The 23736-nt window shown below is 39.3% G+C and overlaps 1 protein-coding gene across 1 annotated transcript in view; it reads right to left on the bottom strand.

Moving 5' to 3' along the window:
* Positions 1-23736, bottom strand: part of DOK5 (docking protein 5) — a 147790-nt gene that overhangs the window by 45455 nt on the left and 78599 nt on the right. Inside the window, exons 3-5 of the mRNA XM_049776275.1 lie at positions 8171-8285; positions 7966-8085; positions 4704-4893 (exon numbers count right to left, since the gene is read on the bottom strand). Of these exons, the coding sequence (XP_049632232.1) occupies positions 4704-4893; positions 7966-8085; positions 8171-8285 (425 nt within the window). The remainder of the gene's footprint in view (positions 1-4703; positions 4894-7965; positions 8086-8170; positions 8286-23736) is intronic.

Here is a 23736-nt window from a genome sequence, read left to right on the forward strand (position 1 = left end):
AACTCTGAAATCCACCACTCTTAACCCCCCCTGCCTTGGGACCCACAGATGGCCCTGCTTCCTTTTAAGAGGAGAGTAGCTTGGATGGGCACCCAGGAAGTATGTAGAATTCAGGGGTCTTCAAACTATGGCCCGCAGGCCACATATTGTATTTATTCCCATTTTGTTTCTTCACTTCTAAATAAGATATATGCAGTGTGCATAGAAATGTGTTCATAATCTTTGTTTTTACTATAATCTGGCCCTCCAACAGTCTGAAGGACAGTGAAATGGCCCCGTTTAAAAAGTTTGAGGAAACCTGATAGATCTTCATTAGCACAGTGGTGCTCAGAGAATAAGGAGTCAGTGAATCTGAAGAATTCATTCCCATGATCCATTCTCCTACTGTGGAGTAATATTGACCACATCACTGGGCCTGCTCCTACAGTGCTCTGGGGGGCTGAGCCATGTTTAGCCTCTCTGGGGGGCCAGAAGACACCTAAGTATGACTGACAGTCAAACATATCTGTAGAAATTGCCAACACCCCTGCTTCAGACGGTTTTATGTCTCAACACAACACTCTTTGACTGTTATAGTTAATTTCCAAGAGACACTCGCCCAGGTTTGTTTCGAGCCATGATTGAATGCAACCTGGCACACGTTTGGTCAACTCTGTTGGTTTGGTTTAAATCTCATGTCTGTTCCCATTTTAATGACTGTGTCAGTACTCACTATCTTTGTTTTAAGAACCTTTTCTCAACTTCTTGAACACCATGCTTTGAATCAAGTGCTTAACACAGGGCTGGGCAGCGAGCGAATGCAGTGGTCAGCTATGATAGGGTTTGATTTTGCTTCTATGAGCAAGTGGCATGAGTAAACTTCAAAGCTCCAGTGGCTCTCATCTGAAGTTATCACAGAGGATACCGGACTGCCCAATTGGGATCAGCAATAAATCAATCTTGAAGCTAGCTCATCCTCTGTGTGTAGAGTTACCCATGCTAATGAATTTCCTTTGTGTCTCATTCATTGGGTACAAACATTATAAGGTGCTTATAAACTTTACTACACTTAATGGCCTCAGGTGAGACTCAAAATATACTATATCTCTTTTACAGGTAGCTAGTGGAATCCAAAGGAAGCAGGTGATTCAGTCTAGGTCTCACTACCAAAATGGGATAGAAGAGTAATTTAACTTCCTCCCACTCCCAGCTCTGTTCATTGAATGTTTGCTTTTATCAATCTTCACGGGATAAAATAGGCATGGAGTAAGATTTACATTCAGTCCCAACTCTAACAAAAAGTGAAGGTAAGCAGAACTTTGCTGAAGTTTTTCTGGAAGATCCCTTATATTCCAGAGAAGAATTTTGTAGACTCTTTGCACACAAACACACACACACATATGTTGTATATGTAAAAACTATTTGCTTAGGAAGTCTTAACTCCTATTCATTTATTGATGTGAAACAGAAAGAAAATTGACATAGTGACTATGAATCTATTTTATTTTCAAACTTCCAAAAATAGCCAAGAGAGAAATTATCTATACTAATAAAGCAAGACAGCTTTGGGACCTTCATGCTTGGGGAACATGAATGATCTTATTGGCCTGAGCATATTGATGGTAACCATAAAAATTTATCTTTATTTGCATTTCAGACAAAATATAAAGCAGAGTTATTCCTTTGTACTGAACTTTACTGGTAGTCTGCAAACCAAATGCCATCATCATAAAATCACCAAATCACTCTTCTGAGAATCTCAACAGCTTTACTAAGCATCTTCTGTGCAGTGTTGTTTTTATCAATAAGAACCCTACAAAGAAGTATTTACTCAGATAAACTTGCAAGGGAAAATATTTTTCTCAGGCAAATTGCTCATAAAAAACAGCAATCAGAACAAAGGGCTTTCTGATGCCTAAGCTCCTTAGACAGCACCGGGCTTGAAAGCTGAGTGAGACATGAAGAACACATTCTCAGCACTGCACCATACCTTCTCGCCTTCCACCTCAAGCTTGCACCAGCCCCACTGGAAAAGAATGCTACTTAAAGTCAGTAAACACCCAAGGTCCTGCCAATATTTGGGGTGAAATGCTATGTGGTATGTGTTCCAGTTATTAAAATCATGCAGCTGTTGAAGTTCCAAATAGAGGCCACAGAAAACAAAGTTAGAGAACAAAACTCTTTTCATTTCCCAAGTCACTACTTGAAGGACTTTGGTCAATCACTAGAGTTACAGCAACTAAGGTCTTCAAAAGGTCCTCTTTGTACTCAGCTTTTTTTTTCTTTCTTTCTCCTGGGAAATGCTACATTAATCTGCATCCATATCTCTCTTCATATCTTATTGCTGACAAAATACTAGCAACACTTTATAATTTACACATGTATGTATAGACCCCAAACAGACTTGCTTTAAAATCTTTATCCATTCCTAATAACTGATAAAAAATTGAATCTAAAACCAAATTCCCAGCTACCTAGGATCCAGTACAATTAGAGTAGATATACACAGAAATCAATTCAACTTCTTCAAAGTGAGTTGTGCCAGAGAGCTTGAGATAGTTCGCAAAAAAAAAAAAAAAAAAAAGCTTCAAGGGGTCATGACAAGTTAACAGAAGTTTATTCGATTCTACGCTTTCTAAATGATCAGAAAAACCTACTCTTTTTTTTGCTATTATTACTATTACCTAGAGACAGTGGCTCAGAGAACTCTTGGAACATATTTGTTTCAATAAGTGCTGCCTAAAAATAGGCCCCAAACTGCTTCTTCTGTAGCACATCCACATAAAAAAATATATACATGGTAGGCAATGAGAGTTGTGCACTCAATAAAAAAGGCTATTTATGTTTTTTTAAAGAGCATTTTTATACCTAGATTTCACTGTTACTGCTCACAGCCAAATAACTTCTGAGATCTATACCAGGGAAATCTAGCATACTTGCCAAATTCCCAAGTTTTCTCCAGTGCTTTTTCCCTGAGGATAATAAGTAATTCTGAAAAAAATAAAAAATAAAGAGTGCTCAAAAGGTTAAAGTTTAAGTTTCTAAAATAAGAGTATTGGCAGTCTCTGAAACGTATGCTATATTTTAATTTTCAGGTACTTAAAAACAAAATAGAGGGAGCCAGAAAGATAGCATAGTGGTAGAATATTTGCCTTGCATGTGGCCGACCCAGGAGAAACCCAGTTAGATTCTCAGCATCCCATATGGTTCCCCAGCCTGCCTGGGTGATTTCTGAGTGCAGAGCCAGGAGTAAACCTGAGAAACCAATTAATCAATGAATCAATAAATAAAAAAGTTCAAAAAATAGACCAGAGAAGAGATATAAAGGGGGAAACTTTATTTTTTAATTTTCTAGGTTAGAACACTAAATTGATCATATTTATATAAAGTAAATATGATGTATATTTGCTTAATGGATAATGGAATGGAGAAATAGAGTACTTTGAATCTGAATGCAATAGTCTTTTTCTTACAGATTAGGACTTCTGGCATTTCCTACTTTTACCCTCCTTATAACTTATATAAAACACCTGTCCATTTTTACAAACACAACCAAATTCCTTTGCATCACAGGCTGATTCATTTGCAGCTTGATTGTAATGTCAGGTTATAGAGAAAAGAGACCGGTAGTTCTTTAACATGCAATCATTTACCCATTTAAAATATAAAAATGGAGAATAAAAGAAAAAGAGCCTAAATTCAAAGGGCGGAACTGTGGGGGAAAAGGAAAGGAGACATTGATTAGGTCTTGTCTTGCCACTAATTTTCCCACAAACGCTTCCCAGCACACTCTCTGCACTGACCTCCAATGGAAAGAGGATTAGTCATCAAAATGCTTCCTGGGTCTTCTTAAGGCTAGTTTGAGAATTACCCACTTCCAGTGCCATTTATGCCATTACCAGAAAAATTTAGGAAGGTTGGGGCTGGAGTGGTAGCAAGCAGTAGGGCGTTTTCCTTGTACGTGGCTGATCCAGGATGCACACGGTTCCAATTCCTGGTATCCCTGGCATCCCGTATGGTCCCCCAACCCGCAATGATTTCTGAGTGCAGAGCCAAGAGTAACCCCTGAGTGCCACCAGATGTGCCTACCCCCCAAAATAATTAAGGAACCTCATTACGAATCAACCACAACTTCAAATATGCCAATGATCCTGCACTTGGGCTCTCTACTGCCATTAGCTCTGACAAAAAGACAGAGAAAATAATAATATGGAAGGTTCCCCCCAATTCAGAACTTGGCTTCTGCCCAGACTGACCAGCAAATGGGCAAGTTGTCACTTATGGGCTTAGTTCATAAGTGTGAGATGGAAACCAATTAGAAAATGTATATGCAGGGGCGGGAGAGATAGCACAGCAGTAGGGCATTTGCCTTGCATGCAAAGGATCCAGGATGGTCTTAGATTTGATCTTCAGCATCCCATATGGTCCCCTGAGCCAGAAGCAATTACTAAGCACAGAGCCAGGAATAAATCCTGAGCACCGCTGGGTGTGGCACCCCCGAAAAGAAAGAAAAAAGGAAGAAAAGAAAACGTATATGCAGAACCCACTCAGCAAACACTATTAAAATGTCCCTGAAGAGAAAGGCCTAGTGAACTAGTGGCCATCTGGCCATCAAACTCCTTTCACTTGGGGGTTATTCAGGATGGATCTCAGAGGCAAACTCTGGCCTCCAAGGAGTGGAACCTGGGCAAAAGAACAAGAAAATATGCAGACGAGATACTCACCTCCCTGCCTCAAAAGTAAACCAAGCCGCGTCCCGTCCGTACCTCCGCAGGGCGCTTAGAGGCCAAGAGAGAAGTCTGACTCTGGGATTCTGCGCGTCCCAAAGACAGATGTGCTCACACGTAATCTGCAAGGCACATTCGCCATGGACATCTAAGTTAGGAGATGGCATCAAATACACATTGAATCTCTCTGGGAGAAAAACAGAAGGTTAGTCTAAAATCCCCAGGAACCAGACTCCAAAGAACACTGTAGGAACAAAGAGACATTGCAATATCACTCAAGCTCTCAGTCTGGGTTGAAGGGGGCAGCATGCTCAGGAAGAGGATCCCCACCCACCCATAAACAGTCCTGGCACATATTTCTTAAACGAAGCCCAGATTACAGAGCCCACTATCGAGCAGTCTGGCCGTCCACCTACATCAAACATTGCCATGTGCAAAGACCATTTTTAGAATGTTTAAATTTGTGTCATAAAATAAAACTGGGCATATCAATAAAAGGCTGAAGCCACGAAAAACGTTCTTTTTTTTTTTCCTGCCAAGTATACATTAATTACGCCCACACTTTTCTGTGCACAAAAGATGCAGGTGTGAGAGGATTGTTGCATGGTTTCGGGATATTAAACTTCTCTTGATTGATTTGTAATTTTCCGTAACTAAATGAACTGTGCCGCAAATTATTTAAAGAAATCCCACACTGTCACTATACACTTGACTTATAGTCTGCATAATTACCAATGGTTATTTATTTCTTTAGGGAGATTATTTTTTTAATGTTGGAGTTAGGGGAAATTTTGGGCCAGAGCTGACTATGTTGGGGACTATCTTTCCCTTTCTCAGTGCTCAGGAGTGACCCCTGGCAGGTCTTGGGGTTCCGAGGGGGTGCTTAGGATGGATCCAAGATCAATTGTGGGCTAAGGCAAAGGCTTTTCCCCTTATATTCTCCAGTCTGCCAATGGATGCATTGAACTAGTTTTAACCATGAGCTTCCTTCAGCCAAATATAGGAAAGAAATATTCACACGCTGATTAAGACAGCGATAAAAACTTAATGGAGATAAATCTAAATAAATCTCTTTGGCATGTAACTACAAATCTTAAGACAGTATTTCTTTTACATTTTTCAGAAGTCATTTATTAAAAGTTTAAAATTTGGTTGAATAATTTTGTCACTACAACAAGCACATTTGCATCTCCTATCATTATAGTAGATTGCCTATATCTGATAAAATAATGAGGCACTAATAATTTTACTGCGTACTATTGTATAAACACTAATCAATATTGGTATTTTTAATTAACTAAGGAAATCATTCAATCATTTATGCATTTCCATTTAGACTTCATAAATAAAAGTAGCATAAATGTGTCCGTAAAAATGCATTCCCATATCAATCATTTAGAATTTCTAAGTTATTTCCAACTCCTAAGAATCAGTTTTTTGTTTTTTGGTTTTTGGGTCACACCTTGTGGTGCTCAGGGATTATTCCTGGCTCTGCTCTCAGAAATCGCTCCTGGCTGGCTCGGGGACCATATGGGATGCCGGGATTCGAACCACCATGCATTCTGGGTCAGCTGCGTGCAAGGCAAACACCCTACCGCTGTGCTATCTCTCCAGGCCCAGGAATCAGTTTCTTAATTCTAGTAAGACTACTTTAAAAGTCTATGGAAATGGGAAAGCTTTCACTTGGAGATATTAAGTGAGAAACACTGTGATCATTGAATAAAATTTGTAAGAAGAACCTCTGCCAATTTATTTATTTCAAATAAATAAAAGCTTTTTAATAACTCTACCCCATTCAAGAGTACCAACAGCACTGGGATTTAAAAATGACCACTTTAAATGACAATTACACATAGATGTGAACCAAATAATAGTTTCAAAATGTGTAGCATAACAGTCATCTCTCACTATTATATACCTATATACCAGAGGCATTCATGTTCCTGTTGGCAGAAGAGGCACAGGAAATTATACAGGAAAAGCAACTACTAGGCTCCAAATCAATTCTCAAATTCAGTTTGGAGCACCTTTAGGATGCCTCTTTACTAAAGATAATTTGTAAATAATAAGTGCTGATTGGAGTTTTCCAGATTTCAAAACCACCCCAACCTGCATTATCCTCTTGATGCGGGGCTTCCAGCATCTCTGTCCCTGAGGCACAGAAGCATCTGGGATGAGTCTGAGACCCTGCAAATGGCTCCTGACTCTGAAGCTCAATGTTTCCTCCTGCAAAGGGTCTACTGTGAAGGAACTAGCAGTCCTAATTCAAGGCAGCAATACTTTCTTGAAGTTAGCTGATGGCCATCCCAGAGGACCCCAGAATCTCAGTGGGCCATGAAGACAGGTGTAGGTCAGGGGGAGGAGAATGACAGGCCCACCTTAGCCTTGTTCTAATAAGCCAAGAAGATCCTAAGCTTCAGGCTGGGCTAAAGTCTCCTCCATTCAGGCAAAGGATGAAAACAGAACCCCAGGATTCTGATCTACCTTGTCCACCAGGCTCCATTATTTTTGGGATAAATAACTAAAATTTCATTTCCAAGTTCATGTTGGAAAACAACACTGATTTTTGCTCTAGTGTTTATCAATGTTTGGGTCTTAGTATTACTTAAAATGATCTATTACCAAGATAAATTGTTGAGTTCAAAGAACTAGCTTTTGTTTTTCTTTTTCTTTTTTTTTTTTCTAGAGGCAGGTTTAAGTGGGTTGAAACTTGATGAAAGCTACATAAAGTCTTGACTTTATTCCAAATACTGAAATTTCCTAGTAAATTTGAAATGTGAAAAAGGCAAGACAAACTACTGTAGTATCTGCCCATTATACAATGGGGCCAAAGCATATAGTATAGAAATAAGATAATGAGCTATGAAAATCTTGGTGCAAGATCTTTGGCTTTTGGAAGCATCAGTTTACCCTATCTGTAAACTGGGGAAGTAATAGTACCAATGTCATATGGATCTTGGAGGAGTCAGATGATGTCATGTGCTTTGCACAGAAAATGGCCAATGACAAGTCCCCTCCTCTTTCTCACTGATTCTATTTCTCTAGATTCTTTCAGATTCAGTATTGAGTATTAAGGAGTATAGCATTAAGACGTATTAAGAAGTACAGTGAACTATTAACACACACTTTAGCTAAAATAGATTATTTTGCCTTTTTTTTCTTTATACATTCTGATAATCTCCTCACGGTGATCTGAATAAGATACTCTATTGTGACGGCAGTTTTGAAAGCAAGTCAAGAAGAACGTTCAGCTACATACCACTCTGTTCTCTCTCCACCCCGGTAGCCAGTAAATCTGGTTCTCCGAGGCTGATGTCGTTGATACGAGTCCTCACACACTCCATCTGGAGCACTTTGCACCATTCATCAGCCTCAAGATCTGCGGGAATGGCCACAAGATTAACCCAGCTGCCCCCCACTACAGACACGATGCCAAAGCACCAACCCTTCCATCAGAGTCAAACCTGATTCGCAGGCAAAGGTCTTGGAGGTGTCATCATTGAAATAGAGCCCCACAGCGTGCTTCTTGGTGCTCTTTGGCAATCTAGCCACATTCTTCACATTGTTGAGTTCTGTCACCTGAAAAAGAAAAAAACAACAAGATGTTTGATTGTTGGTATAAAGGTAATTGAACCTAGACATGCTCCCTATACACACCCTTTGGATACTCCCTGTAACAGCAGTTGGACTGGAACACAAACCTGGACATGCCCCCCTATAATAGTGGACATATAAGAAAAAGGTTTGACAGTTGAAGGGGGCCCAGAGAAAACACCAGAGCAGAGTTTGCCAGCCCATAGGGAGGCCAAAGGCTAGGCTTGGCCCAGAGATAAAGCATTGGTGAGATGCTGCCTGCTCTGTCTCTATCCCTCATTCTCTGTTCTCTCTCTCAAATCCAGACCTACAGGCCTCACCTGGCTCTCTCTGATGGGTAAATTACATCTACCTATCTCTCTCAGAAAACTTCCTGGCAGTGGCAGACCGCAGACTGGAATAAGTGGACACTACCTCTCTCTTTCTCCCAGGTGTCTACATTTGATCATGGCCCTGAATAATCACCTCTAAACCACACCAGCCTGCAGATGGATGGAACCAGCTGAACAGAGGATATATACTGGAAGCTATGACTGACCTTGTATTTTCCAGTCACACAGCAAAGAAAGATAACACAGATGTTTAGCATAAGTGAATCACTGAAAGGAGCCCAGCCACAAAACTTCCTAGAAAGAAGATGCTGTTGTTATCACATTACACTCCCCGCCCTCCAAATAAAATACTCTTCTCAATATTTCTCATGACTCTCTGTATCAGGACAAATACTCCATCCCTTCTAGTATTTCCCAGAGTAAGCATCTGACACATTCATGAGTCCAGAGGAAGACAAAAGAATCATAGAACTCACAACTAAGCTATTTTATTTTTCACTTATTCATGGTAGAATGTGAACTGTCTACAGTGCCTTTTTCTGGTCCACACACACATGGGATTCAATGACATATTCCAACACAAAAAATTGGCTGGTGGATTGTTTTTATTTCCTCCTCTAGCTCTTCAATAGTTATGGCATCTGTTATTTGTATAATCACTTTCTCAGTAGACAAAGCTCCTGCCCCTAAGACATAAACTTCTCCCTCTTTCTCACAATCCCTAGGACCCCTGAGCGTGTCTCTACCCACTCCTATCCCACAAAGGCTATTTGTTAGCTTCTTGTGACTCCAGATGGTCGTCCCACTCTCAATTCTCTCTCTCTAATGCCCTGAAGAGACGTCATATTTGAGTCTTTTGTGACGTGAATGACTCAGCCAAATTCCTTGGTAGTGTAACAGCAAGCTCTTTTGTACTGACAAATGGTGGACATCTTTCCTGTCTATGGCTTTCCTGACTAAGGCTTCCCTCATTAGCTTTTGTATTGTGGAATGAGCTTCCAATTTTATAACTGCCTGGCTCAAGAATGAGCTGGAGAGAGAAAGAAATACCTTCCAGGCACACACTAACCTGATTCTTTCATTCCCTTGTTCTTAATGCCCACTAGCTCTTTTTAGGCCAATTTTGGAAATAACTTAACAGTGGCTTAATAGACTACATGTCTGGCAGCCTCTCTAGGTTCCTTCCCTTGGTGAAATCCTACATCATAAATATTGGGATACTGGAGAGTAAGCGACCAGAATGGAATGCTTAATGGAATGTGTCCCTTTGTACAGGGAACCCCAAGGGCTTCCTCCATCTGCCACAAGAGGATACAGCAAGGATGTCCCATCTGCAAACCAATAATCATGTCTTCACCATCCTGCCTCCTGACCCAACTCTTAGAGAATCCAGTCTGGGTGTACAAACTGCCTATTTTATGGTTATCTTGTGAGAACATTCAGAGAGAAAAAGCTACCAGGATGTCCCCGAAGCACTTTCTCCAGGAGGTGGACACCATCTTATTCGTTGATCACACTCACTCCCTTGGATCTTACAGATATCAGATTTTATTTTGATACCACTGTTAGTTCCTATGTCATCCCAACACCAGCCATTACTATCTTACAGCATGAGTTACTACTGGTTTATCAGCATCCATTGTAAACCCATGAATTCATTGTGAACAAAGCATCCAACTAGATTCCAGCACTTTGATGGACAACAGAACGTTGCAATGACTTTCCTTTGCATGTGGGTCCAAAAAACCCAAATCTGAATTTGTGAGCATCTGGGTCTGCTGGGGGTCTATCCCAGAATAATTTTACCAGCTTGCACTCACACAACTTCACATGCCAGAAACATTGGTTTCTCATTGATTTACAGGAGGCACCATGATTCCTGCATAGAATCTTTACCTTTCTCCTTACCTCACTCTCTTCAGCTACCTGTGGAAACATTCCTGGTCCTCTGCCCCCATCACAAGGGTCATTCTCAAAGCTCTCACTGACTGGTAACAATTTGGCTTACATGCCTCATGGCTACGCTTGGCTCCCTCCTGTTTCTGCTCTAGGATATGGACTAGAGGCAGTATAATGTGCCCTAAGTTCAATATGGAGCTTCTTAGGAGCCCAGGCTAGATGAACAAAAGTCCAAAGTCACCCACAAATTTTCCACATGGTGCTTCTCTGCAGCCAGTGGCTCTCCTCTGCCTCTTTTTAGATAAGGAAATGTTGCTTTTCCAGCCAGGTCCACTTCCTCTGGGAAACCTGGCTTCCCCTCAGAGTGACTTCACCATTCTCTGTATACCCATCTATACAGCCAGAAGCTATGTGCTATGTCTGTTTCTATAAATAAATGATTGATCTCTCCAGCTCTCTATGGAGCCTTCCTAACAGATGAATCGATGAAAAACAGACATTTGAGAGGTGCCCAGTATTTAAGTCTACATCAGAGCCACACTCTGTGCTTTTTGTGCTTTTAGGTCAAATGTTCATTCAACTCAAACAGAAACCCAATAGAGCAATGGCTTTTATCTGTATTCTCCAGATGAAGAAACAAATGGAAGCTGGGAAAGTGTAAAACAGTGTCATATGCCAACGTTCATAGCTGGAAAATGGCAGAGTTGAGTTTTGAATGAAGCCAATTCCTCCCCATCTGAAATGCTTATGACTAATTCTGCGAGCTTTCTGAGACTCTACAGCCCTGAGAGCCAACTCTTATTTGAATAATTTTTTATTTCTCAAGAGTGAAACCTGGAGAGTGAGGACCCCCAGCCCTATGCTAATAGTCATCGGGACCATATATAAAGATATCTCTGCCTCATCCTCAACTCATCGCTGGCTTTGAAATATGTCATTTCATTACACATCCATTAAGACAGAGCGGAAGAAGAAAGTCACCTTAAACAGAAAGGAAATGTGGAGAGAACTGGGTGACTCACAATACAATCACCCATCCAGAAAATGAGTTTAAATAATAAGCAACTCCACACCCCCTCACTGGGGATGGAGGGGGTGATAAAATTCCACAGCACATTTATGTCCCCAACTCAGAATGTCATTACCATATTGTATGAACATGTGCATTTGCCAACACACATCTACACTTGTGCGTGTGTAGGCACACACACTGTATTTTAAAAGAATCACCAGCTGCAATAATACATAATAGACCCTTGCATAACATACACAATAAAATAGTCACTTTTTATTTTCCAAATGTCTTTAGAAGTCAACAAAAAACACAGGTTGTATTTACTATCTCCGATATCCAACTGAAGCAACGTGAAGAATCTACAAATTTTCTATAAAATAATCTTTATATTCTTTTTACAATGACTAAACAAATCATTTTTTTATTTTGAAAACAGATTCTGCAATCTAAAATCTAGATTGTTAACATTCTCATTTAATATGAATATTCTTTTCACCTGAAACTATGTAAGCATATTGGACTATTAAAATTAACAGTCCAGAAAAGTGACATGGTACATTGAAAATGAAACGAAAACTAAAACAAAATATGGGAAAGGCAAGTCCTTAAATAAGGTAGATTTCTCCCCAATTGGCCCCAATCTGGTTTGCATTAATAGCAGAATGACCTGGTGTTTAAGGAAACAGAAATTTTCCTGCACTCTTGGACCATGATCCATTTCCACAGGGTAGGATGTTCCATTCCTGGGCACGTGAACTCCCAGAGTACTTTGGATTTGAATTTCTTGTCTTTCCATTATGCCTCAGGTTAAACCAAAATTATTTCCTGCTAAGCACAAAACTTTTTTTAAGAAAACTCCCTCTTGAGCCTCTTTGGTTCAGAGATTTTATTTTTCTTTCACAGTACAAGAAAATAGACACACCATAAACTCCAACAGAATTATGCTGCCTTTGTGTATAGTTTCACAGAAAGAATGTAAAAAAAAATTTGCTATGTACAAGAGCATCCCCCCATAAAAAACACTTATATACAATTATAGTAGAAAGGCCAGAGAGAGAGAGTACAGTGTGTACATTGTTTGCCTCTCAGTGCAACACTTAAGTTCTCCCAAGTAGAGAGCAAGTTGTAATCCCATTGCAAATTCCTTCTTGTGCACATTCATTTCTCAAAGCAAAACCCACTTATTTCCTGACTTATTTATCCTTTCATTGAGTCTTTAGCAATGACTCTTTGTCAAGCATAGCTCTATTCTTTAAGTAAGAACCCCTATAATAGACAGAAATGGCCCCCCACAAAGCTCTGATTCTAAGCAAGGCAAAGTGTGAATAAATCATAAACAAAGTCATTTGTCCACTAGTGGGGAACAGTGAGTGTGACCAGGACAGAGCTGTGGAAAGAATTTGACGTGGGCTCAGAGGAATTCTGCTACTTCACACAAGGGTCAAGAAAGCCCTTCTGAAATGGGATATTAGGGAACCCTTACACCTGAAAGAATGATTCACAGATGGAAGCAAGGATGGAAGCAAAGGCCCAAGGGAGAACAAATCTGTTTGACAAAGTTGACACCATATCAGGATTTGCCTTTGTTTTCTTTTAAAGGAATCTTTAAAAGTTAAACAATTGTGTTTAACTACAGGGGTTAAGATAATTTTGCTGCATGTGGCTGGCTGATCCTAGTTCAGTTCCCAGCTTTGCATGTGGTCCCTCATGAGCCCCGCCAGGAAAGCTTCCTAAGCACAGAGCCAAGAGTAACCCTTGAAATCTATAGGGTGTGGCCCCAAAACCAAGCAACAATAATAACAACTATCAGCACAAATGCATTTTCTAAATTGAAAGACAAGGCCAATGCTTTAGGCAATTTGAGGGCCTTTCACGTGGAAACAATGATTCCAGCCAAAATCAGCTAACGGCTCAAAGATGGCACCCAAGGATGACTGGATCATGTCTTCAGAGACTAACAAAGACTTCATGACAAAGTTGACAGTTTAGGTGGGATGAAGAGATGGTGAGTTAAGAGCTACTTATTCGCAGTGCAGGTCCTGATTCTAAGTTTTCTGCATATTCAAAATGCAAAGTACCATACTCCATCAAAGGAAAGAAACAGTCAACATTCTTTTACATTTCTGATAAATCTTTAAATATGCCATCCAATTAGGAATTCCAAAAGGAACTGCCAAATTAATTTGCCTGTTTAAAGCTATACTCCAGATGTCTTATTCATCATAGATGATAGTGCTCGTTGAAATAAATGTTTAATGGCCAGTGATTAACAAAGTGGTCATACTTTCAAAGTTTAATTTCCTACCCAATATAGTTTTGCATGAACAACCTGAGAAACAATTACAAATGACACAATTCAATTTTCCTAATGGGTTATTTGTAACTAGATGGAGAAACCACGGAAATTTCTGCTAATGTTTTAAAAGAACATTAATACAATTGGATTTTTAAAAGTAGACTCTCCCTTGAGATCTCCGTATATTCTTGTCAGAATTAAGTAATTAGTCTGCAGTGCATAGGAATATTAAGTATGCTTCTGTTGTGCTGTAAAGTCAAAAGCCATTTAGGAAAACAAGGATTTGATTCTCAATTCTTCCCATCTTTTGCGGATGGTAATTTACAGATGATGATTTATTTATGTTTACAGAGTGAAAATGAGACGCTACCTAAAAGGCAATTTTCCACCTTGCTTTTGTAAGCTGCATCCTAATTATTTTTCCCCTTGTGGAACTGCGTGAATTAAGTGAGCGATTCACTTTGTGTATGCAAATTGCCCAGCTCTACAGAAGCATTAAATTACTTCATTCTTTAAAAAAAAAAAATCAAAGCTATTATCCTTCCAAAAATGAAGAGTCATAAGCCCTTTTATTTATTCTTATAGTTTGCCAATGAAAGTAAAAGCAATCTGACAGTCAACCATATCTGGGTCTTCATGTTTTCTCAAGTATTAGTAAAATAATCCTTTACATTTGTTAGCTTTATTGCTTCGTTATTATCTGCTGAAATAATCAGAACACTATAAAATATTCTAATAAATACTTCCCATTTAAGACATAATATGTCTTAAACCTTTGACCTTTTCCCTCTTTTCTTTTTCTAAAAGAGCACGAAGAGTTTGAGACAGTAACAAAGAATATCAAATAAGGAGCAATTGGGGCATTTTAACCAGAATTGTCCAGCACATTAGTCTTGTTCACAAGCAAGTAAGCCCCAAATTCATGCCAACATTTCAGAAAACATTTCTTAAGAAACAACCAGTCTAGACAGGTCTATCTTAATCTCTGTGTTGAAGGTCTTATTCTTTCCTAAAATATCACAATGCCCCTGGTCACTTAAAATAAATTGGATGAGCGCCTGTAAGTGTTATAAATTTGGACTATCTCCCAGAAGAGAAAACCTTTATTAGCACATGTGAAATAGCTGGAATAACCCCTTCATCGGGTCTCCTTAAAAATAGACACACAAGCACATGAACACACAATGTGCATAAGCTGAAACTGAAGAGATAGAGAGGCATATGTGAGGGAACTAACTTTCCTAAGCTATCATGAGTAGCTTAGAGTCGCCCATTTATTTTTGTTTTTGTTTTTCGGCCATACCCGGTGACACTCAGGGGTTACTCCTGGCTATGCACTCAGAAATCACTCCTGACTTGGGGAACCATATGGGACGCTGAGGAATCGAACTGTGGTTCGTCCTAGGCTAGCATGCACAAGGCAGATGTCTTACCACTTGCGCTACCGCTCCGGCCCCCAAGAAATTACAACAAATTTAAAGGTGAAGACTTTGACCAATAATCTCACTTCTAAACTATTTTTGTTCATGAGCAAGAACACATAAGCAAATGCACACTTTCCCACTGTCATATAATTTGTATTAGCGTAAGTCCTTTTGTCATTAGTATGAAGATTTTTAAAGGGATGACGGCAGACTTTACACTAAAGAGTGCTCTAATTTGTTAAATTAATGAAGTGCAGTCACTAATTATTGACTTAGAATTATATTTAAAACAGACAGAAAGGGCACAAGTATAATTAATGTGACCATTAAACAAAGCTCTTGAACCAGAATGTTCTGAATGTGAAAGTATTTGCTACTAAAAGGTACATAAGATCAGGATCATAAGAGTGAGACAAGGAATTCTGCATTTAAAAAAAATCATGTTTAGTCTATAATAATTTATTCCATTTTTCTCTAAAAGTAGGTTTTAATCTCTTTAAAATAAACAATATCAAAGAAATACTTTTGTCTGCGGACAAATATTTTGCATTCATTCAACTCCATTTACTTCAGAATTACTTGGACTTATTATGAGACATGCGACTTGCATTTATTATTTAAAAAAATAAGAAGGGAAAGAAAGGACCTGGGCAAAACCTTTGACTAAGGTAAGCAAATCTCCAACTTCATCAATGTAACTCGTTGACCAAAATTTACTTGGCCAATAATGTTCAGTGATGCCTCACATATCCCATAGCCATATATATATTTTTGTTGTTGTTGTTGTTGTTGTTTTCAGGCCACACCCATTTGATGCTCAGGGGTTACTCCTGGCTAAGCGCTCAGAAATTGCCCCTGGCTTGGGGGACCATATGGGACACCAGGGGATCGAACCACGGTCCTTCCTTGGCTAGCGCTTGCAAGGCAGACACCTAACCTCTAGCAACACCTCACCGGCCCTGTCATTTAACTAGTTTTTATTACCTTGAGAAAAATACCTTTTCTCTTTTTCTATCATTTACAGAGAGGATCTGTGTGTTTGGATTATAAGCAAATGTTTCCACCTACATACAAACTTTAAGATCACACAGAACAAGACACATATATGCTTTTAAGCAGCTCATGTAGAAATATACATAAGAAACATATATGTGATTTGCAATCCATGAACTTTGTGCATTGCTTTAGTATTATTCTTATTTTACCATGCATATGTATGTATATGTATGTATATATATATATATATATATATGTGTGTGTGTGTGTGTGGTTTTTTAAGAATAAATCTAATAAAGGGGCAGGAGTGATAGCACAGCAGTAGAGCGTTTGCCTTTCACACAACCAATTCAGGACAGACCTGATTTAATCAGCCTCTCATAGGGTCCCCCTAGCCAGGAGCAATTTCTGACTGCGTAGCCAGGAGTGACTCCTGAGTGTCACCGGGAGTGTCCAAAACAAAAGAATAAATACAATAAATAATAAGCCAATCAATCATTTCACCAATTCATCAAAAGCTGGAAGCTCTTCCCAAAATATAAGGACAACAAATAATTTCAAATGATTAGCCATTAAGTGTGCTTTATTGATTACAGGTTAAAAATGACTTTCACAAATCTAACAATTCAATAGAATTCTAAAGTTAACCTTAATATTATTTAATTTATATACAATATAAATTAATATAAATTTAATTTATATTAAGAGAAATGACCAGGTATAAAATTAACAAAACATGTGAAAACTATCTTTTGAGATTGGACATTGTAATGTTGATAAAAGAAACACAAGAAATTAAAATAAATGGAGTAGCATCCTGTGTTTGATAACTAAAACAGTTGACATAAGAAATAGACATTCCGGGCCGGGCGGTGGCGCTAAAGGTAAGGTGCCTGCCTTGCCTGCACTAGCCTTGGACGGACCGAGGTTCGATCCCCCGGTGTCCCATATGGTCCCCCAAGCCAGGAGCAACTTCTGAGCACATAGCCAGGAGTAACCCCTGAGCATTACCGGGTGTGGCCCAAAAACAAAACAAAACAAAAAAAAAGAAATAGACATTCTTCCATGATTTTACCTAAGAATGTGTTCTTTTTCAAAATCCTTACACAAGTTTTTGTAGACATTTACAAACATAACTCAAAATTCATGTCCCGACACAGACATAAAATAGCTGAAACAAGCTTGGAAAGGTAATAAAGTGGAAGGTACTGTTCCACCCAATAGTGGTAATTACTGTATGTCTACAATGAATGGTAATAGAAGAGAAATAGGTACACATCTCAATGGAAAATAATAGAGTTCAGGAACATAGCCAAACTAACAGGACAAAATATTTTTATTTAATGCGGGGAGGGATCTGGGCTAAACTCAGTGGTGCTCAAGAGTTTTTGCCAGTTCTACACTCGGAAATAACTGCTGGAAGTTCTAGGGACCAAATGAGATGCCGGGGAATCAAACCCAGATTGACCAAGTGGAAGACAAATTCTTTATCCACTATATTATCTGTTCGTCCCCCAGGACAAAATGTTTTCAGAAAAATTGTCAAAGAAACTTAATGGGAGTAGAGGGATGAGCTGGAGATAATACAATGGTAGGGCAGTTGCTTTGCACAGAACCAACCTGGGTTTGATCCCTAGCATCCCATATGGTCTCCCAAGCACCACCAGAAGTTATTCCTGAGTACAAAGTCAAAGCCAGGAATAAACATTGCTATCATTAAACATTAAAAATGCAAATTAAGATCCCCATAAGATATCACTATCAGAATGGCTAAAATTTGAAAAAGTCCTATCAATCCCAAATGCTGGTAAAGATGGTTTGAGATTGGATCACACAGACAACAATGCTGAGAGTGTAAAAGTAACCTAAATACTTTGCAACACAATTTTGCAGTTTCTTTTAAAACGGAACATATAACTCTCCTCTGAGCTCACACTTTGGGGAAATTATCACAGAAAAACCAAACATTATTCTCATTGAACTTTATAATAACTGCAAACTTGAAACAATCCAGGAGTGCTTCCATGTGTAGATGTAAGCACAGGATAGTAATCCACACTATACAATACAATTTAGTAATTCAAAAGACATAATTTGCTAATACACACTATAAGATGACACCCAGCTATTAATTCAAAACAAGGGTATTCCCCTATTTTTTCTTTCCTTTTCACCTAGCCCTTTGATATGTAAATGTTAACCTGGATCTTGATCCACCCTTCCCCACCTGGTGGATCTTGTTTTGGAAGAATAAAGAGCAATTTTGGCTTGGCACCAGGCAGAGAGACCATGAGATGAAAAGCAAACTGACTCCATGACTCTCTCCTGACTGGGTTGCTTTATTAATCCTTCACAGCTATCCTACCTGCATTAGATCTATCCATGTAGGGTTATAAATATGTGTAAGGTGATTTCACAACTTGGGTATTTATTTCACATACGCAATGAACCATTTGGATGACTCTCAAAAGAAGAAAGCTTGTTACAAAAGGTGACATATATAAGATGTAATTCTTTGTTTTGTTTTTTTGGGGGGCCACATCCGGTGATGCTCAGGGGTTACTCCTGGCTCTGCACTCAGAAATTGCTCCTGGCTTGGAAGACATATGGAATGCCAGGGGATGGCATCAGTTGTGTCAGTACCAATATCTTGGTTGTAATAATATAAATACAGGTTGTAAAAATATAATACAGGCTTTCAAGGTGTTACCAATAAGAGAAAGTGGATTGAAGAAGCACATTTTCCCTCTGTTCTTTCTTACAGCTGCCTACAAATCTACAATTATTTCAAGATTGAGTGCAATTTCCAAAACCAAATGGTTTTCCAATGTGTTCAGCTGAGGCATCTGTCTGTACCCCCAGGAATATGAGGAGAGGGGGAATTTACTTGTGGGACATGTATGTGAGCTGTCTTCTAAAGCAAATGCTCAGGGTTAGATTTTTGGTGGGGAAGAACATGACCTTGGAGCAAGACTTCCTGGGGTCTATTCACCTCCCTCTTGAATCAACTCAGTAATCCGCTGCAGTGTCACTCATCCTTTAATTCATCGATAAAAATGCAGATTATAATAGTCTCTGACTCACAGAGCCATCAGAGGATTCAGGAAATATATCAGAACGACTTTGTTTAGTGCCTGTCGAAGCTAAGTGAGCCCTTGATAAATATCAACTAGTGTGAAGACCAAAGAAAGATCATTAATTTGAAGAGTGCTATCCCAAAGCACACAACAGTCTACCTTAACGGAAAATGATTAATCACTTTTAAAGAGCTCGGAGTAGGTCACACAAAGTTGTATAAAGTGCCTGACTCATATTTTTTGTAAAAGTTCTCACACTAATCTAGAAGGACCAATCATAGTTCAATTATTCTCACTGCTGATCAACATGGTAGATGACCTTGATGACCCAATGTGTGCAATGGATTGATTATATCCTCGTCTCACCTTCAACACAAAGCTGCCCACCGAATCCTGAGCACGGTTTGACTTCCTGCTTCTGATCAGAATGCTAAGAGCCCAGAGCATCCAGTCACTATGCAGAGCCCGGGGCACATATGCAGCACACAATGTGATATGGTGTGAGTTTCACCTCTCATAAGAAGGGGTGGATACCCTGAGACATTAATGGATGAAAGCAAAAAGTTTGGTGGAAGGTCTGGTATTGGAATATTGTATGGGAACCCCTATTACAAAAAGTATTGTAGATCATGTTGCCTCAAATAAAAATAAATCCAAATAAATAAAATAATAAATCATCTATTTTTTTCAAGAAGTCACCCACAGGGGCTAGACAGTACAAATTTAACCCAATTGTCTTGCCTGCAACTGACCTAGGTTCCATTCCTTGCACTGAACATGGTTTCCTGATCCCTGCCAAAAGTGATCCCTGAGCACTAAGTCATGAGTGATCGATCCCTGAGCACTGCCAGTTGTGGTCCAAATTATACCTCCTTCCCCCCTACAAAAAAAATAAAATAAAAATAAAATAACAGTAACCCAGAGAGTAAGAAGAAAGGGAGGTGGTGTGGAGGGAAGAATGCTGCCTCTGGTGTTTTTATGGCCCACCTACATTCCCAGGTGAGAATTCCAGGTTTCACAGACCAGGTCCTTCCAAACTTAGAGCCCTTCAGTACTTGCCTCATATGGGTGAACTTGGGTTCCATGCCTGTCACTGTCAATATGTAAACAAAATAAAAGACACCTGCATGGGGCCTCTAGAGCAGGTTTTACATCTTGTACTCTATTTTGTCTTTAAAACTTAAATAAAATCATATATGCAAAACTGGCATTTTAAAAATATCCTTATCAATGACATGAAAGAAACCAGGTGATGTAATAAATGCAAGGGTTTCAACAGGAGGGATGAGTCTGTATTTGTCACTGTCACTAAGACCCAGCAAATGACAGTTTGGTTTTTTTGGAAATAGCTTGGGCTTTTTTTTTTTATATTCAAACCACTCCAGAATGTGGCCAAGATATGTTACTTCTCATCCCTGTTTGTTTTAATTACCAAGATTCACAAATTAGGACCAGATGAAGAATAGAATACAAAGCACGAACCCAAAACTGTGGAACTCACTTCTTAGAGAAGCAGAGACTGCTGTGGCCTAAAAGCCATGTTGAAAGTGCCCAAGTGAGGGACAGAATCCTAAGCAGGGCCTAGAGCTGCAAAACACTTCCTGAAGACAGCAGAGGCTATGGTTGAGTCTGGAATAAAAATATCAATCCACAAGCTGGCTGAGGCTGCCCCAGGCACCATGTTTCTAACCCCTTCCAGGGGTCCTCAAACTTTTTAAACAGGGGGCCAGTTCACTGTCCTTCAGACTGTTGGAGGGCCAGATTATAGTAAAAACAAAAATTATAAAAAAAAATTTCTATGCACACTGCATATATCTTATTTAGAAGTGAAGAAACAAAATGGCCTTAGGCCGACGGTCTGATGAAGCAGGTTAGCAGCAGAGAAATAATATATCAAGCAGTGAGGAAAAGATCAACTGGAATTAGCCTGCTTTTTTTTTCTTCCAGGCCTTTTTCTTGCATGTGCTCTTTCTATCTGTCATGTGCCCTCACTGCCCTGTGCTGCTTATGCCATGTGCTTTCTCTCTTGGGCCCCAAGGCCAGACCCCCTTCTAAATTCAAACCAATCTCCAATTCCCAGTTGAAGACGGTCAATTCAAATACAAAAGCAACTATCCAGTGAGTTTTTACATATCAAAGGAACAGGTTAGGAAAAAAGGAAGTTAGGAGAAAACACTTTTGTTTAGGCTTTTACCTAGATTCACCTACCATAGAGGAGCCTGCGACTTTGGGACACAGAAGCCATGTTGGTTGTACTCAGGTGTCACCCCACCCCCATCTTCTGCATAACCTTACCTGATGGTAAGACCTGCCCATTTCTGGGAGGGGTCTTTGGTAGGTAACAAAAGGATTGCCTCAGGGGCAGGAAGGGAATGGATTGGAGGATAGAGAGAGATTCAGCAAGGAGAAACACAAGGAGTGCTGGCAGGATGGAGAGTTAGAAGAGATAAGGTTGAATGCAGGGCTAATAATGGAGTTTGCTTAAAAGGTTAGCCCAGGTGGCTAGGACCTTGAATAAAGTTGATGTCTCCTGAAACCTTATTGCTGTGAGTCTTTTCTTCTAGACTACCCTGAACCCTAGACCCGCCAGCTGGAAGGAGTTGCAGGCACGTGGCCCAGGCTGGAGGAGAAAGTCCTCTCCATCCATCTCACCATCATCTACCTCCATCCTAGACTGTATAATTAATGTTACTCAACACTCAGGTGAGGGACAGAATCCAAGACAAAGAGCCATTAAAGTGTGTGGCAACTCCACTCCCCCTGCGGTCGTATATTCCACCTAGTCAAGGAATGTCAGCGCGGGACATAGAAAACACCACACTGAAACTGTGACAATGGGGAAATAAAGCAGACCTCCACCATGCTTAGAGGACAAAAATGGTATCTCCAATGACCCTAAAAGTACCAAATATCTCTTTAGACTCTCAAATAAGAACATTAGAGAAGAAATATAGAAGATGTTCATAGAACTCAACAAAAACATGAAACAAACTGAAGAAATCACAAATAAGAATCAAGAGGATATGAAAATAGAAATAAGAAAACCTCAAACTGAAATAACAGGGATGAAAAACTAAGTAAGTGAAATGAAAACCTCACTGGAAAGCCTTTCCAACAAACTAACAGCAGTTGAATACAGAATCAGTGAACTGGAAGATGAGCTGCATAGCAGCTCCATACAACAGATGACCTTGGAAAAAGGCCTCAGAGCAAATAAACAGAATATGGAAAAAGTACCAAAGAATGTGAACAGACGAAAATAGAAGTCTTTGATAAACTCAGTAAGAACAACATAAGAATCATTAGAGTCCAGAGACACAAGAAGAAAGTCCCCAAGAATTATCACCAATCAAGGATATCATTGCAGAAAAAATTCCTAGAACTAAAGAGTGCATGCTATGAAATCCTACATGCCCAAAGAGTACCAGCCAAAAGAGATCCAAAGAAAAGACTCCAAGATACATCCTAGACATAATAATGACCCTATAGATAGTGATGGAATAATGAAAGCAGCAAGATCAAAAAGGGAGAATATAATCAAAGGAGCATCCCGAAGACTTACCACAGATTTGTCACAAGAAATCCTCAATACCCAAAGGCAGTGGTGCAATATGGTAATTAAACTCAACAAAATTAATGCCTTGCCAAGAGTACTTCACCCAGCCATACTTAATTCAGATTTGAAGAAAGAATACACAGCTTTGTGAATAAATAACAACTTAGAAATTTTACTGACTCAAAACCATACTTAAAAGATTAAATGAAAGATCTATATTAAGATAAGAAAGACCACAAGACACCAAACTTTTACTAAAATATGACACTAAATCCCATGACAATCATCTCTCTCAATATCAATGGACTAAATGCACCAGTAATGAGTACTGGAAGTACTTTCCATAACAATTAGGTAAAAAAAATAGATATGAAGAGTATCCAGATAGGAAAGATAGAAGTCAAACTCTCACTGTTTGCAGATGACATGATACTATATTTAGAAAATCTTAATGAGGGGCCGGGGAGGTGGCGCTAGAGGCAAGGTGTCTGCCTTGCAGGTGCTAGCCAAGGAAGGACCGCGTTCGATCCCCCGGCGTCCCATATGGTCCCCCCAAGCTGGGGGCAATTTCTGAGCACTTAGCCAGGAGTAATCCCTGAGCATCTAATGGTGTGGCCCAAAAAAACAAAAAAACAAAAACAAACAAACAAAAAAAAGAAAATCTTAATGACCACCAAAAAGCACCTAGAACAACATATTTATATAGCAAAGTGGCAGGCTACATGATTAACACATAAAAATTAATGGTATTCTTATACACAAATAATAGAGAAGTAATAGACATTAAAAATGTCCCCCAAATAAGTTCTTATCTAATAGGAACTCAGAAATTTTATTTACA

Source organism: Suncus etruscus, chromosome 7 (assembly GCF_024139225.1).
Source record: "Suncus etruscus isolate mSunEtr1 chromosome 7, mSunEtr1.pri.cur, whole genome shotgun sequence".
NCBI classification, from domain to species: Eukaryota; Metazoa; Chordata; class Mammalia; order Eulipotyphla; family Soricidae; genus Suncus; species Suncus etruscus.